The sequence below is a fragment of the Solea solea genome, chromosome 21 (genome assembly GCF_958295425.1).
Source record: "Solea solea chromosome 21, fSolSol10.1, whole genome shotgun sequence".
In the NCBI taxonomy this organism is placed as follows: Eukaryota; Metazoa; Chordata; class Actinopteri; order Pleuronectiformes; family Soleidae; genus Solea; species Solea solea.
This window is the reverse complement of record NC_081154.1, coordinates 11,010,335-11,026,495: the sequence shown is the minus strand read 5'-3', so window position 1 is coordinate 11,026,495 and position 16,161 is coordinate 11,010,335. Positions and strand designations below refer to the sequence as shown.

The 16,161-nt window shown below is 39.0% G+C and overlaps 2 protein-coding genes across 2 annotated transcripts; one reads left to right on the top strand and one right to left on the bottom strand.

The window, feature by feature from the left end:
- Positions 1-21: 21 nt before the first annotated feature.
- On the bottom strand, positions 22-11,626 carry sfxn2 (sideroflexin 2). The gene is made up of 13 exons (XM_058620440.1): positions 11,300-11,626; positions 10,818-10,867; positions 7,417-7,669; positions 5,821-5,991; positions 5,631-5,729; positions 4,928-5,003; positions 4,501-4,586; positions 3,262-3,322; positions 3,092-3,158; positions 2,882-2,931; positions 2,738-2,787; positions 2,586-2,633; positions 22-734 (listed from the first exon to the last, which is right to left on the bottom strand). Exons 3-13 carry the CDS (start codon positions 7,569-7,571, stop codon positions 635-637), a joined length of 963 nt encoding a protein of 320 aa, XP_058476423.1. The 5' UTR covers positions 7,572-7,669; positions 10,818-10,867; positions 11,300-11,626; the 3' UTR covers positions 22-634.
- arl3b (ADP ribosylation factor like GTPase 3b) lies at positions 10,322-15,325 on the top strand. Its single transcript, XM_058621635.1, has 7 exons — positions 10,322-10,326; positions 12,000-12,120; positions 12,648-12,791; positions 13,437-13,553; positions 13,676-13,726; positions 13,957-14,142; positions 14,270-15,325. Exons 1-7 carry the CDS (start codon positions 10,322-10,324, stop codon positions 14,315-14,317), a joined length of 672 nt encoding a protein of 223 aa, XP_058477618.1. The 3' UTR covers positions 14,318-15,325.
- Positions 15,326-16,161: the final 836 nt, after the last annotated feature.

Here is a 16,161-nt window from a genome sequence, read left to right as displayed (position 1 = left end):
AAAAAAAACACTTCACAGCGCTATATTCCAAATATGTGAATTTATTCCAACTTATTCAAAGTTTACACAGTGAAATATTCTGGTAACTGATAAAACCTTGAAAAAAAAATATCATGCACACCAGTCCGAACAACTACCTTTGTTCTGGCAGAAGAGGGCAGTATCCTCTGCCTGACTTCTCCTCTGCATAGAAGGATTTCTATGGCTCATTAGTAAATCCAATATCACTTAAAATAATTAAAAAAAGAGAAAGATCCAGCAGCGTCATGGTCATTTTGTGGAAGGCACAGACTGCAAGAGACTTGACAGGCAGACGCATTTCTCAACAGACGAGTCACGCCATGAGAGACAAACTGATCCGAGCGTGACTCAGTAATGTGTAGTTCCTGAGAAGAGACCGTTTGGTTTGTCATCAGGAGAGAATACTACAGAAATTAAGACCCCATAGAAAGAAAAGCCGAATCAGATACAAAGAAAGAAAGTCCCACAGAAAAGTATACATTCGATATCAAAGCTAATCACCATCAAATGATTGAATACTAATAATTAGAACATGGCAACAAAATTACATGAGCGTACAGTATGTAACCGGTGTAGTGTGTCAGAGAGGTAACAGTTATCAGCACGTTCAGCCTCACAGGCCTTTGTTGAAGTAGACTTGTTGTACGCGGTCTCCATATTGTGACCTGATGGAGTCTCTCAGCTCCGGCTCCAGCTTCGACACGGCCATGGAGCTGTGACAGAAAGATGGAGGTGAACATGGACAGAAAGAAGCACAGGTTAGGTTGGTTGTTTTACACAACAAACTACTACCCCCCCCCCCCCAAATGAATGCATCACTTTAAGTATGACAGACCAGAAGGAAATCTGTGTCTAGACTTCCCTAAATAACAAAATCACCTTCTCAAGTCATTTCTGTTTAAAAGTTTAAATACCAAACAATCACAAAGCTAAATCATATCTTCTTTCAGCAGCACTGGAGCAGGGATCTGGTTTAACCTCAGTTCAGTTCAGGTCTAAAATGCAACATAAACACCAGGATTTGGTATAATTAGAACTTAAAACAACAACAAAAAAGGGAGATTTAACAGTAGTGTATCTGTTGTAGTACAGCAATTATGTATAGAAAAAGGTTTGCCAGTGTGCTAAGAGGTGATAAAGCCCACAGTCAGGCTTACTCACATCCGTTTTTTCCCCTGTGTCCACACTGACAACACAAAGCAGCCAGTGTTTTTAAAATGTGTCAGCTCTCTCCAAAGACACTGCATTCCCACAGAAATGATCTGTGTTTGAAAGAAACCAAACGCAGCCTCGGTGTGGGGGTGTTGTTTTTTTGTCGCCACTGACAGTGAGATGATGAAATATAATCCCGGGAAGTCACGACCTCTGGCACTCCAATACACAGATGTTTAGACCACCAGGGCTGAAGTTTTGTCTCTTTTTTTTTTGAGGCTCACAAGGTAACTGTAGATAGATCCCTCCGCTTCACTAAATAGTCCATTAGAAATGTGAGCCTGGATATACAGTATCTGACTGACCAGTGCTGTCTTTGTGTGTCTTTGCAAGTGAAGCTGCTCTGTGTTTGAGCCTTGCAACAACTATAGACTGTTTATAACAAGAGGCTGTAGTCTACAAGTAAGAATGTAATGACTAACCACCACAGGGTGACTCTGCTAGTTGCACAAAGAACTCTGTTTAAAGAACTCAATGGGAAAAGAAGTTTCTACCTCTCACTTGATTTATAATGTTTTAAAACATTTTCCTCAGGAGTTAATGGTGTCAACACTAGTTTCAGGTCTTCTTCAATAAAACTTGATATCCAATTTGTTAAATTTGTTCCCGTTTAGAGGAAAACGGATGATAAAACAAGGCACATATGAGTGGACACCAGTGTGACAGACTCTGAACTTCTGACAAAATGTCAACATGGCACAGGCTTTAAAATGGGTGCTTATGGGTGACATCACAACTGGTTGCCACTTGGTCAAATCAAGACACACATCTTAGAAGGAAATATAAAAGTGTTATTCTTGCTCTCTTCTTTTGAGCAGGTCAATTTCCAATAAAATTCAGCTACAAAAATGTATTTTTAATGTTATGTTACATTAACTTTAGGTTGGTATTGTTTTTTAAGCGCCATATCCTTGAGAACAAAATATAACCCTGCTTAATTTTATAGATTCTTCAACTAAATAAAACCCATTCCCAAGTCGATAAATAAACTCTGTCAGGAGGCTTTTCACTATTTGTGTGTCATTTGGTTGATTTGATGTGTGCCACTCAAACTAAAGTGAGAGGAAGACATTGGATTGATTAAAATCATCCATCTTCTACCGCTTTATCCTACACATGAGGGTCGCAGGGCTACTGGTGCCAATCCCAGGTGGCATGAGGCGAAAGGCAACAGAGACAAACAACCATCCACTCTCACCAATTTGTCTAATCCCCAAATGTGCATGTTTTTGGACTGTGGGAGGAAACCGGAGAACCCGGAGAAAACCCACGCACACACAGGAAGAACATGCAAAACATCCAATGTGATTCAAATGCACAATTATGTTTGTACGCGACAGTGTCATCATTACCATCGCTGAGGGAACAGGGAGCAGGCAGCTGGCACCATGAAGATTAAACTTGAAAAATGAAAAGAGCAAAAGTCAGGTTGTTTGTTTTCCCAACAATAGAATACTCCAAGGACATTTAACTTCCTGTGAACACCATGACCCTCTCTACTTACAACACGCCCACCATCATCACTTGAATTGGTCCGTGGAGAAATGTGATTCTCTGTGAAAAGACAAGAGGACAACTTGATACCAGATGCACACATTCATGTTGCAAACATTAGCAGGAGGAACGGGCGTGAGGACAAACATCCAACCTGCATGAACTTGTACTTTTCCAGCCTCTGCATGATGATGGGGAGGACAACTGGCAGAAGAAAGAAAAACCATTAGGATGACATAAAACAATGCAGTATTTTATTGTGTTATTGTTTGTTTTTAGGTCTTGTGTTTCTATATTGTATTCGTTGTCATTTATCTCTGGATTTAAAAACATCACAGTAATCTAATTAGTAAATGAAACATACTCATGCCAGGTGCAGCCATGGTGACCCGAGAGATGACCACCTGCGTGATGCCTTTTGCTGCCGCTTTCTTAAGCGAGATGACAAGGGATTTAAACATCAGTTGTACATTAGTAAGAATTTTCATTTATTTCAACTAAATCAATGACGGTGGGTTTTCGAAGTGTGCCGACCGTAGAGTGACCCAGTTTGTTCCCATTTTCATCCGTGACAGCGATGCCATTCAGAATTTCCCTGGTAAACAGAAAGAAAGTCATGCTGAAGATCGATTGAATTCTCATGCTCCTCTCCGTCTTGGTGAATGTTTAAAATGACATCAGAGCTTTAGGGTGAACGTTTGTGATCATGACAATCATGACAAAAAGATAGTTTGTTAAAATAAAAGGGTAGATTAGTTAAAAAAAAAAAGTTAGGAATGTTGGAACTGAATTTATCAACAGGAATCAGGACATGAGTCAACATACTGGATGTATTTATAATTTTGACCACATGATGGTGCTAGATTTTAAGTTTAAGAACCAACCAAGTCATTGCAGACGTTTCCTGAGGGGAACATGAATATCTGAACTCAATTTTATGATCAATACTTAATAGTCGTTGAGGTTTACTTTACAAAGCCGGACTTTGAGCATGGCGTGGACGAAAAAGGCTGACATGTACACATTTAAGGACATTTTATAAGCAAATGAATCAGTCACTTTACACTATCTTCTCAACTTGTCCTTTTTTAGTCAGCTGGTGTTATCAGTTCAGTTCAGTTTAATGTCCCTCAAGGGGGAAATTTGGTTTGCAGCTGTGGTTAAAAAAGACAAGACGGGACACAACAGATAAGGACACAAGGCCAGAACACAAAATATGGCAAGCAACCTGATAAAAACTCAGCCACAAATAATCTTTTAAGCAACAATATGAATAAGCAAAATGATACAGTGATCCTTAAAGTGTCAGAGGATTTGGTTGCACTTGGTCGTAGGTAGCCTGTATCTCCAAACTGATGGGAGGGGAACAAATTCCTCCAAAAGAGGATGGTCATTGCTGGCTGAAACAGACCTTGCCTCACTAATTGTCTGTTGTCATTTCTGTCATAGACGGCTGCTGTTCTCCAATTATCCTGCTGGTATACAGCAGCCATATATGTCAATAGTTGAAATAGGAAGGGAGAAAACGTGTCCTTGGCCACAGCAGACACCACTTTGACGAGCAAAACTAGCAGAGCGCTCCTTCAACTATAGATCTAGTATTATTTTTACAGGTCTTAAGCGTGTGTTATCTCTCACACACACACACACACACACACACACACAAATTGACACTGAATGTAAAAAAGTTCATGCATGACTATATGTCAAGAGTGTCTCTTTACATGTACATTATCAAGTTATAAATAAAAAACAGACGACAAGAGGACTCACTGTTGCCTCATCATAGGAATATTAACACAGTTAGCTGCAGCCACTGCAGCAAAAGGAACCCAGCGAGCCACAAGAGGAGGAGCTTTCTGCAGGAGATGAGAACAAAACATAAACAAAAACAGGTGTCAAACATCATCCCTGATCTCACATCACCCACTTTTGATGTTACCGTATGTAAAACACAGGCGTAAATGATAATAAATATAGTAAATTATAGTTTCATTTGGCCACTTAACAAAATGCTTGTTTAAATATTATCAGTAAATTGTAAAACATCTATATATCAAATGAAAAACAAGTACATTATGTGTTCAAAATATACCAACTACTCTTACTTATACTTAAATATTGGTGATGTACTTCTTGAACTGTCTTTGTATTTGTTGCATCTAATAAAGATCATCATAAGCAAATTAAATGTTGGCACCTTTGTGTAGAGGTTCAGTCCGACTGCTGTTGCCAATGCTGTGCTGGTTGCTGTGATGTAGGCTACACCAATCTGCCTGTGACACATAACAGCTGATTACATATATTCAAATTAGATTTAATACACACACATTTTTTTTTTTTATTAAAAATTTAGATCTCTGTTCAAACGTGTAAACCTTGAACCATAATGGCATTTTGGAGTTCAAAATATACAGCCTGGAAGCGCACCAGGCCACCTGAAGTAAGAACCGCATGGTCCAGCAGAGGGCGCTGCGAGCGCAGCATGGCTTCAGATCTACTTTCAATGCCCTCTTGTTGTTTTGCTGTGAAAATTGAGATTAACATAAAAGGAAGCTAAACCGTTCTCCTGAGTCGAGAATCATGACACTTAAGCATTTGAAAAGCCCCAGTGAGCCGGCAGAGGACGGATGAGAGATGCACATTGCAACAAGTGTTCAACCTCATTAGCAATATTAAATAATGTTGTTACATTTGTGTGTGGGTGAGGGGGAATAGCCAATATCTTTGAAGAAACATCTTGTGACTCACTATTTCTTTAAACTTGATTTTAGGAAAAAGTGACAGCCCTAGTGAGACTGAGACATGCAAAGCAGCGTCAGTCCTCCTCCACTCCAGATGGTGGGTTGTGTTTGATTGAGGACACTTGACCTAAATGTTAATAGAGTCTTACAAGATCTTACTTGGGAGTGATTGGAGAGGCAGCGTTACGGTTTGTGTAGTTGACCAGAGCGTTGAAGGACTGATTCACCCACTGCCAGAAGACCACAGCAGGAACTGTCCTAGAAGCATATGGTTAAAAAAAACAAAACCCTTCTCTGTGAAACTGTTCTATGTGGTAAACTGCAGCTCATTCCGTTTGCTCTTTGCTACCTGTAGAACTGCAGCATGAAGCCGGTGATGGCCATGCCTCCAGGCACCTGGAAGGACATGCGACCAATGAGGTTCATGCGATCTCCCGTGTCTGGGTGGAAGGCCGAGTCGTACAGCTTCTTTGCGTAGTGGAGCTGCTCCTCTGTTGTGCCTGGAGGGATGGACCCTGCCCTAGAGAGCATCAAAAACACACACACACACACATTTATCATGTTGAAACTGCAGGATATGAGGCCAAATGTTACAATGGGAAAGTTCACCATAAAACAGTTTATAAACTCTGCACTAAGAGCCTTCCGTACTGTATGCAATAAGATAATTGATGCACTAAAACACAGGTGTGTCAAATGCATTTTAGTTCAGCGACCACATAAAGCGCAATGACAGTTTGTTTTGTCACTTAATAGATCAGAAGAATGTGAAGGTGTTAACACTATTCAATTCATCAAATTGGTTTGTTTTTATTTTAAAAATGTGCAAAAAAAAACCATTAAACCCAAAAATTACAATGTTTCCCATCAATGTCAGAGCAACTGTTCAACGTTTACACTCTTAACACGGCATAAAAAAAATGCCTTCCACAACTGCTGCTTCACACTAAAAGCAAAAAAACACAAAAAAAAAACGGGGAGGCTTTTATTTTAAAGCAAACACAGGAAACACAATCATTCATCTACTGAGCAAAAAAAAAAGTTCTTAACTATGGCAGGAAGTAATGAAACAAGAGGGAGCAGCATGGACTTCCTGAAGTGTGTTTCTGTGACATATTCCCTTATAAATGTTATTATAGAAACTCAGGACTGTACCAGAATAATGAATAATGACGAGCTGGTGTTATGGCCACCAGATATACTTTCTTTTGAGAAATCGTGTTTTATCCATCATTTTGACATGGCAGCCATATCTACGGTAAATATGACAACACCCATGACGCTTTGGCTCTGTTGCTGTGGAGAGACAAACTAGAACGGCAGGAATTTAAAATGCTTGCGAGTTCTGTTTTTAACAAATTTCATCTAGAATCGGTTTATGAACAAATTTCCCCTCCCATGTAAAAATTATCTGTTTTACCTTTCGATTAGAGGAAGACTGGCCTGATATTTACAGTTATAACAAATATATTATTGTTCTCGGAAACTTGATAAAAGTCCCTAAAACAAATACTGTATATAAATGCACATACAGACATAGAATGTTGTTCAGTGACTGGTTACTGAAGTTTAGCAAATGTTGCATTATTTATCATTTAACCATTATATTTTATGGAGAAAATAAAGACAATCGATTAAAAAAAATCATCAGTCAACCTCTACTTTTGGTTGGTCATCTGCTTACAGAAGGTGTCAACAATGTCACATTCCTGATTAGCTGGAACCACAACTGTAGCCAATTTAACCCAAACCAGTATCCTGGTAATCTGCATGTAACCTGGTGACATAGACGTTCAACAGGAAAATAAAACAAAGCCAGAAATGCAAACACATGCATTTGAGGGAAAGGAGGGATCCCCTTGTTACTAACTTTGGTTGTTTAGTATTAGCAGACATTTTATGCACACAAATTAATTATAACCCACTAAAGCAAAAAATGTCTCACCTGCAGCTTTCTACTAAAGCTTTGGCCTCGTCTAAGCGTGAGTCAGGTAAGACCACCGTTCTCCAGTCGGTGATGTTGAAGAAGTGCTTCAGTCGGCCCATAAACGTAGTCTGATCCCATCGTGGTGCATCGATGTCAAATGAGCTCAAAGCCATTTTGGTTTGTTTAAAAAGAGAGTCCAAACTTAACCAAAAGGTTTCAGGACAGCGGCCTCAGCTCACTCTGCAGGTTAGTGAACAGCTACAGCGGCAACCTGGAGGAAGAAATGGAAGTGTTTAATGCAAGCTGCTGAATTCGGAAATGAAGAATGATACAAGCGACTGCCCCAGTTGGAAGTGAAATCATCACTCAGTCAAAGTTAATTAATGACACAGACGGTTTATGTTCATGGAAAACCAGATTTAGTCAGATGCCTTTAACTTTTAACTTTTGCATTTTTTGAGGTTGTCACTTTCAGTCAACATTTATCCCTTAATGTTTCCCTTTTCATAAACAAAATATTATAAGCCAATGAGGTTAAATGATTGAGTGATGTGATGTTTGATGCTGCTGTTCTGTGAAATATGCACTGCAAACAGTTGTAGTGCACTGGCTGTAGACCCATGTTAATGTAAACCGTTTGCCAACATGTGCCCTTGAGTTAAAACCAAATATATCCCTGGACAAACATAATCTCCTATTTCTTGTTAAAAGAAAACCCATCATGGACTAAAGTTCTACTAAAAATCATTGACCACCTGCTGGCAAATGGTTCCACGGGTTATCATTTTGTGTTTTTGCAGCTGCAGCATTTTGTTTCATATTATCCAACCAGAGTAATGAAAAGCTGCTGACTACTGCTCAAACATCTTCATTGTTCCTTTACTAATAATTACGTGCTGCAGTAAATGTGTGAACAAATCTCTCAGAGAGAGAGAGAGAGAGAAACAGAGAGAGAGAGAGAAAACAGCCAGTTTTCCCCCTGAAGCTTTTTGTGTGTTTCTTTGCAATATGCAAATGTGTTAGTATATTCTTACATTGGTTTCATGTTGTCTTATGATGTTTTTATGGGTGGTGCATGTGTGTTTGTTGCTGCATCACATGGAGTCGCACTCCATAACATGGTTGCTTACAATGACAATCTAATCTAATCATCTTTAAATACAGGGCTGCCGTGAGAAGGCTCAGCCTGGTTTAAACTGGATTGTTTCTGGAGCCGTTTGTTTTTGAAAGTAGGGCAAAGGCCTGCAGACCCCTGTGTGGGACACAGAGCAGGTTCCAATCATCACATAATAACTTATCAATAAATATATGTACATGAAAACTGGCATTCACCGGGTACACACAATGAAGCTCTGGTTAAGAAACTGGGCCATTAGGTTACAAAGGGAATGCAGCACATAATAGCATGCATCACTAATGTACCAGGCCTGTTACTAATGATCATCTCCATGATCTGTTAGTTGACCTATAATGTTGAAAAGGTCAAACTTTATTATTTAGCTTATTTGCAATAACATGTATTGATATTTGTGCTTGTTCAATTTTCTTTAAAAGAAGTGGTTTTAGAAACTGTTGATTCATTTTTAATCTATTTTAGCTACGGAATATAACAAATATTAAAACATAGTCAACAGCAGAATTGAACTTTTGTAGTAGTAAAGTGTACATTTCAGTGAACAACAACTACATCGTGGAAGCTATTAGTTTAATAGTTTAGTTGACAGGGACCATGTACAGATCTAGGTCTATACCAGAGTAAGCTAAATAGCTAATGTGCATGTGTGGTCCCTGGGCAGGGAGTTAAGACAGTAAAACACATACTAAACATTACAGACAATATTAGCAACAAGACAACAGCAACAACAACATTACAGAGAAAACATCATTCATTTGGTGTTCTATATACACAAGATTATGATCACAGTTTTCAGAGAATGTGGATAATAGAAACAGATTTTAAAATGACTTCAACAGAACTTGGTGTTTTTTTGAATTTGACATATGGTATTTCTTCCAAAAGTGGTGGTATGTTGCATTCATAAAGATAGCAGTTTATTCGCCCAAAGTATTTATGGTGAGTAATAAATTAGTTCCTACACATTATGTCAATAATGAAAATAACTGTTGGTTTAAATTGTGCACTTTGTACATTCATGCTACAACAGTCCAAAGAAACAAAGAACAAACAAAAAGGAAATTCTGTTTTTGCTGCTGTTCGTCTGTTTGTGAGCAAAAGGCCCAAAAAAAATTCCTAGGGATGTAGGTTATGGTACCAAAAAGCAACTATTACATTTTGGTGGTAAAGTGGATGTAGGATTTTAAAAAAAAACAACAAACAAACAGCTGTTAACCTTGCAAGATAGTGTACTGACACAGTGGGAATCTTGGCGGCCTTGGCAAAGGTTTCATCTGAGTGCTTTCAAAGTAAAATAATGACACAGTTCCCAATGAGTCAACTCATTAATTGTCTTCGACTCACTGTTAGCTCCAGTATTGTTGGCAGTTAAAACTGGATAGAGTCAAATTCCATGAGATTTTAAATGAATGCACGCATGCACTAAAGGCAAAGGCCACTTGAACTGCAGTAAATTTAGATTGTTTATCAGGATAGTTTTGCTTGGGAAAAAAAAAAAAAAAATCTATCCCAATGTGGTGACCAGGGACCGGCCACTATGATACTCGGTATTGTATTGGTCCAATACTACAATAGTCAAAATCAATGGATCGGATATGGGAGAGACAAAAATGTAAAATCAGAGACAATCAAAAAATCCTACACATCCCATGCTTCATCATGCACAGTGTAAAAAAGAGTATTTGTTAAACAGTTGGTAATTTATGTCTATCAAATAGCTTGAAAGGGCATAAATAATAGCTTTATGGTTTAAAAGGTCTAAAATGACTGTATCGGACTGATATCGGCATGAGGTCAGCAGATATTTGAGTTTGAGGTATCGATATGGGACACGTAAAAGTGGTATCGTGCCATCCCTGAGGTGACCAAGCACACTTGAGGTTAGCTTGGTTAATGGTAATTTTATTGATTTATTGGAAAAATCCAGGGACTAAGGGGAGTTTTGTATTGAGTAGTAGACCTTTTCAATAAGAGGATAGTAAGATGTTCATGTTTGTTTTCTTTCAATAAACCACTTTTTTTTTTGTAAATAATAATGAATTATATTGCTTTTTCCCTGTATGTCTACAGGCTACTATAGACATAAGGCATAGGCTACTCATTGTCTGGGTCTATGTTAGCAGCAAACCCAAAGCAGAAATACACCTTGAACTAAAGTCATATTGTCATCACAATACTCACCAACGTTATCTAATTGCATATTTGCAGCCCTACACGTATATGCTTATGTACTTCATGTAAAGTGTGTATTTGTAGTATTTAAATCTTACTGGGTGTAGTTTACCTGAAAGAGCAGCTGTCAGGTGAGTGTCACAGTATTTATTTCCCTGTGAGCTGTGATGAAAAGAAGAGAACAAAGTACATGTTCAGGACAAGAACAATAACAACAGTACTTTACATCAGAAACAACAGTACTTTACAGCAAAACAACAATGCTTAAAAACAGAAAACAACAATGTTTGACAGCAGTTTCTCTAGGTTGACAAACTGGATCTGCAGGCCAGACATTACCCGCGAGCATCTGCTTACAACTGAACCGTGTGGACAACAGTTTCAGTGTAATTGTAAAAAGTGTTGTGGGTTTAATGTAGCAGACGTGTGGAGGGACAGAGTGAGGTGGGGTGACAGGAGTGAAGGCATGCAGGGAATGATGCAACACACCAGTGAAGTTAACCAAACGACATGTGCCAAAGCAGCAAAAAGGAACAAACAGGAACCAAAGCACACACAGAGACTGTAAAACTGTTACAAAGCCACTTGTCTTACCTCGGTGAGAAGGTTCTGCTGCTGCACTCTGCACAGAGACTAACCTGCTCAGTCGAATTTGATCTGAGTCTGTAGCAAAAAAATCCAAAGTGTGCACGTGGCAGAACGTCCTCCAATCACAGGCTGGGGTTGATCCCTACAGAATCTCAGCCGGGTCTCTTTTTTTTACCTGACATGCTGGTTCGTGTGTGAGCTCAAAGTTAGCAGAAATGATTAGCTGCAAATAAACATTTTATTTAAACAGATTTATTGTAACTTGAATTGGACCGTAACTGTCCACAGCCTGAAGCGTAGAGCCGGTGGAGTAGAGCTGGCCTACATTCAAAATTGTTAGCATGCAGCTAATCGTGCACGTATACTTCACGTACTGTGGCCTAAATCGTAAATAAGAGAATCCAAATGTGCAAAACAATGGACACACACGTCACAAATGACAACACAAATAAAATGTATCAAATTACCAACACTGATTCAACCAATTGGGACAGTTTATATTGATTAATATGATCCTTGCTTATCATTATTATTATTGTTGTTGTTGTTATTATTATTAGTAGTAGTATTGTTATGAGCAATTTCATTTTAAACAGGATTGAGTATTTTATTTTTTATTTATTTTATTGGAACTATTGTCTTACTAAGGTATTTTATTTGGGGGTTACAGGGTGGCTTCAGAATATTTTTTTGCGTGAGCTCTCAGACTTTCCCCCCAACATTCCGTGAACGCAGCACGAGAACGAGTTCTGTACGTAACGGTGCGTCTGACGTCATCCTCCTTAGTAACCCTCAGCGGTGTTTCCAAGAGAGAAAGCAACAAGATGGTGAGTCTAAATTATTCACATAATAAGCTGATAACTACAAACACAGTTTTGCAAAAATGACTGTTTCCGCATTAAACGTCGCTCACTCGCATCCGTCTCGAATTGAATGTCTATATTCTAATCCACAACTGGCCGAAAAAAGCGTAGAAGTGCTAAAGCTGCCTTGTTGCTGCGTTCAGTCATCAGGGGAGATTAGCTTAGCACGTTAGCTGTATTTAGCTTCCATTTGTGTGCCATTTACTGAAATAACCAAAGCTGCTAAAAAACAAAAACAGGAGTAGCTGCAATAACAATGAAACAGATATGTGTGTTGTGGCAGTCTGCTCATGGGACCCGTTGTTGCCATTGGCACCGTTAGGAGACAGAGACACTGTTCGTTCATCATTGAAATGTATTTTGAAGACTAGAACAGCTTCTACATGGCCTGTTCGTGAGGAGGAGCGTGCACTGGAGGGAGATTTTCTGCAGCTGTGTGATTCCTCTGTCAAAGTTACATTTCCATCCTCTCTTTTAACCGTTTGTTGCAGGGTTTGTTGTCCATCCTGCGCAAGCTGAAGAGCACACCAGACCAGGAGGTCAGGATACTGCTGCTGGGTCTGGACAACGGCGGGAAGACCACTCTGCTCAAACAGCTGGCCTCCGAGGACATCAGCCACATCACCCCCACACAGGTCTGGACGAAAAGCTCTCAAATAAAGTATCAATTAATCATTAACTTTGCCAGGAAACCTTTTATGAAGTGCAGTGGACAAATTAAATATTTGGTTTGACCACCAAAATACCACCACAAGTTCTCACACTACAGTTTCTGCTGTTTGTCTAAGTGTCACCACCTTCTGTGTGAAGAGACAAACAGCTTTATGCAGAAAGGGCAAAGTGAGCAAAATTGATAATTACCATATTATAAAGTTGATATTTATCTTCTTTTATGCTATACACACCTTTTTTTTGTTCTTACCAAGCTATTACTGATTGACTGAGTGATTAGTATAGAAATAAAATGATATTACTTCCCAAATTCTGACCATACTACTTCCATATTGTTAGAGAAATTAGAAATGAGAGAAATGGTCACAGTTTCGTCTGTGGATTAACCTATATGTTTGAGCTTGTTTGTCATGCTGTACCACCATGATCAGATTGCATGACAAGGAAGACAATAATCTGAACATTAAAAGTGTTGCCTAAAAGGTTTGCTCTGTACCTTATTCTGCTTGTATACACTACGAAACTAAGATGGAGGCTTTGATTCGTAGCAGATTTATGAACCTGTGCATGTGAATCCTCTCTCTAATCCACTTTTGTCTTCTTTACAGGGATTCAACATTAAGAGCGTCCAGTCTCAGGGCTTTAAACTGAATGTGTGGGACATTGGGGGCCAGAGGAAGATCAGGCCATACTGGAGGAACTACTTTGAGAACACTGATGTGTTGGTGAGTGAATTTTAACATGGTACACAGGAAAGAGCTGGGCTTTTTGTTGTTGTGTTTTTACAGGTGTGTCCTGCAGTTTTAATTTACTGAACATGCTAACAGGGACATTTTGTCTGTTTCAGATTTATGTCATTGACAGCGCTGACCGAAAGAGGTTTGAGGAAACAGGTCAGGTATGTACAGATATGGTTTTATTTCAGTGTCCTCTATGCCTGTACTACAGTATATGTTTTAGGGCCTATTTCAGCAGCATTTTAGTTTCTTTATATTTAAGTCTTAACTTTAGGACACAGATATCAAATTATATCTGTTTTTCTCATCATTAAATGTCATATCACACTGTTCACGATAGAGCAAATGTTCCAATATAACTGACAGCTATGTATGTGTGTGTGTGTTTCAGGAGCTGGCTGAATTGTTGGACGAGGAGAAGTTGAGCGGTGTTCCTGTTCTTATCTTTGCAAACAAACAGGATCTGCTCACAGCTGCCCCTGCCTCTGAGATCGCAGAGGGTCTTAATCTGCACACCATCCGGGATCGCATGTGGCAGATCCAGTCCTGCTCCGCCCTCACTGGTGAGGGGATTCAGGTGAGTCGACCTTTGTCTTGCTTTTTTGTTTTTGGTGTGTGTGTGTGTGTGTGTCTGTTAAATTCTTTTTGTTTCTTGACTCACTTTTTTCTCATTGTGTTGTCGTTTCTCTTAAATACATTTCCAGGAGGGAATGAATTGGGTCTGCAAGAGCGTCAACTCCAAGAAAAAATAGCTTTGCTTTTAGTCTTCTACTCCTTAGGAGGAACAGCAGCAGCATACACTCACCTACACTGACACACAATGCAACCTCCTGAGCCTTAGTACGATGGAATATACCTGTGAATGTAAACACACTACTAATCCAACATGGACTTGGAGTTTTTAACCCCCTGCATTCCTGCATTCCTGTTTCGCCAATTTACTAATGTCATCGCATCTTCCTACGCTGGCCTCTACAAAGAGGAGGGGCGCATGCCAGGAAATCAACCGCCTCCTCTTCTCCACGGTCCACCCACGTCACCGTCCCTTTCTCAACCACCATCCACAGCCTGACTCAACCTCAAACATTCCCATTAAACTGCTGTCTTTCATTGGAATTACAGTTTATTCTTTAAACTTTTACAAGCATATTTTGCGCCACCTCTTTCCTACAACTTTGTTGGGTTTTTTTTTTGTTTTTTTTTTTAAATCATTCCACAATGGCTGTTCGCGCTTTTCCTGCTATAGCTCTGTTTTGAAGTGAGGTATATTTTTGTAATTGTTTTATTTATGGTAAAGTAGATTTTAGAGTGCTTTTAAAACAACCAGTGTGGCGTGTGTGATTTTTAAGGATGTTGGAGAATGGGTCTGACTCTCCCCACTACAGAATATAACTAGGTTACATGTTAATATGTATAAAAAAAAAAAAGATGAAATTAAATGGTTTAGAGGAAATGACATTTTGGATCATCTGTAAATAGATCCCTGTCTAGGCCCTGTGTTCATATGTTAATATTATGCACATATTATAGAGTATATGTTACCCTGCTGTATTTTGTAGTCTATAATGTATGCATATTTAATATGTGCTGGCAGAGTTTGAACAGAGAGTGTGCTGTTTGTACTGTATGTCCCAATGCATTTCTTTGTGCGCTTTTGGGGTCGTAAGAGATTTCGCTATTTAGGCATTTCCTTTTCATATTCTTGAATGTAACTTGTCCAGAATTGAAGGTACTGTATGTGAATAAAAATGTTTCCAAAATTCTGAGATAATATTAATTGGATTGCTTCAATTTGCTCAGATCACACAAGGATTTTTTTTTTCTCTGACCAGGCTCTTGTGCTCACACACCCGTAGCAGGTGGAGTCAGCTGTTGACGACAGCAGGCGAGCCTGTGGAGAAGCCGCTGTGGGAGACAGCAGAGAGCATTGAGTTCAGGATTCAAATGTATCTGGGATTAAGATGACTGGATGCAAAGATGGATAATTGATCATGAAAGGTCATTTTGAAGCTGCCATTTTAAATAAATCACACAAATATTAAGGTTAATATATGTAAACATGGGTTCTATACACAAACCTAATATAGTATACATTTAAAATGATAAATCTACACTTAGTGATGCAGTTTACAAACATTTTATTATTTATACTATATTATTTTCATTACAATTTCTTCTACTCTTCTCAACGTTTTTTTGTTTATTTGATTATTAAAAAGGAAAAACAGGCTTGTGCTATTTCTGATCAAACACCACGGATTGGAAGTGAACAGATTAATATGATTAAGTTTAACAGTTTTGTAAAGACCAAAAGGTGATATCTTTGTGACTGGGCTGTAGGCCAACACAATGTGAAATCTACTGTGATGAATTTTAAATGAAATTTGGTTTGTCCAGGCAGCAGCAGCTTCAGGCAGGTGGTGCTGTATCCTCCTGCCTGGGTGAGAGAGCGTCATGGCCTGAGGCTGAGCAACAGAAACTCTCCCCCAGACCAACTGACAAATATCTGGAATGTACCACATCCAACTCAGGGGTAAACATGTTCACAGGAGTCTGAGACTGCACTGAAGTGTAAGTCACTCCAGTTGTACTTCAT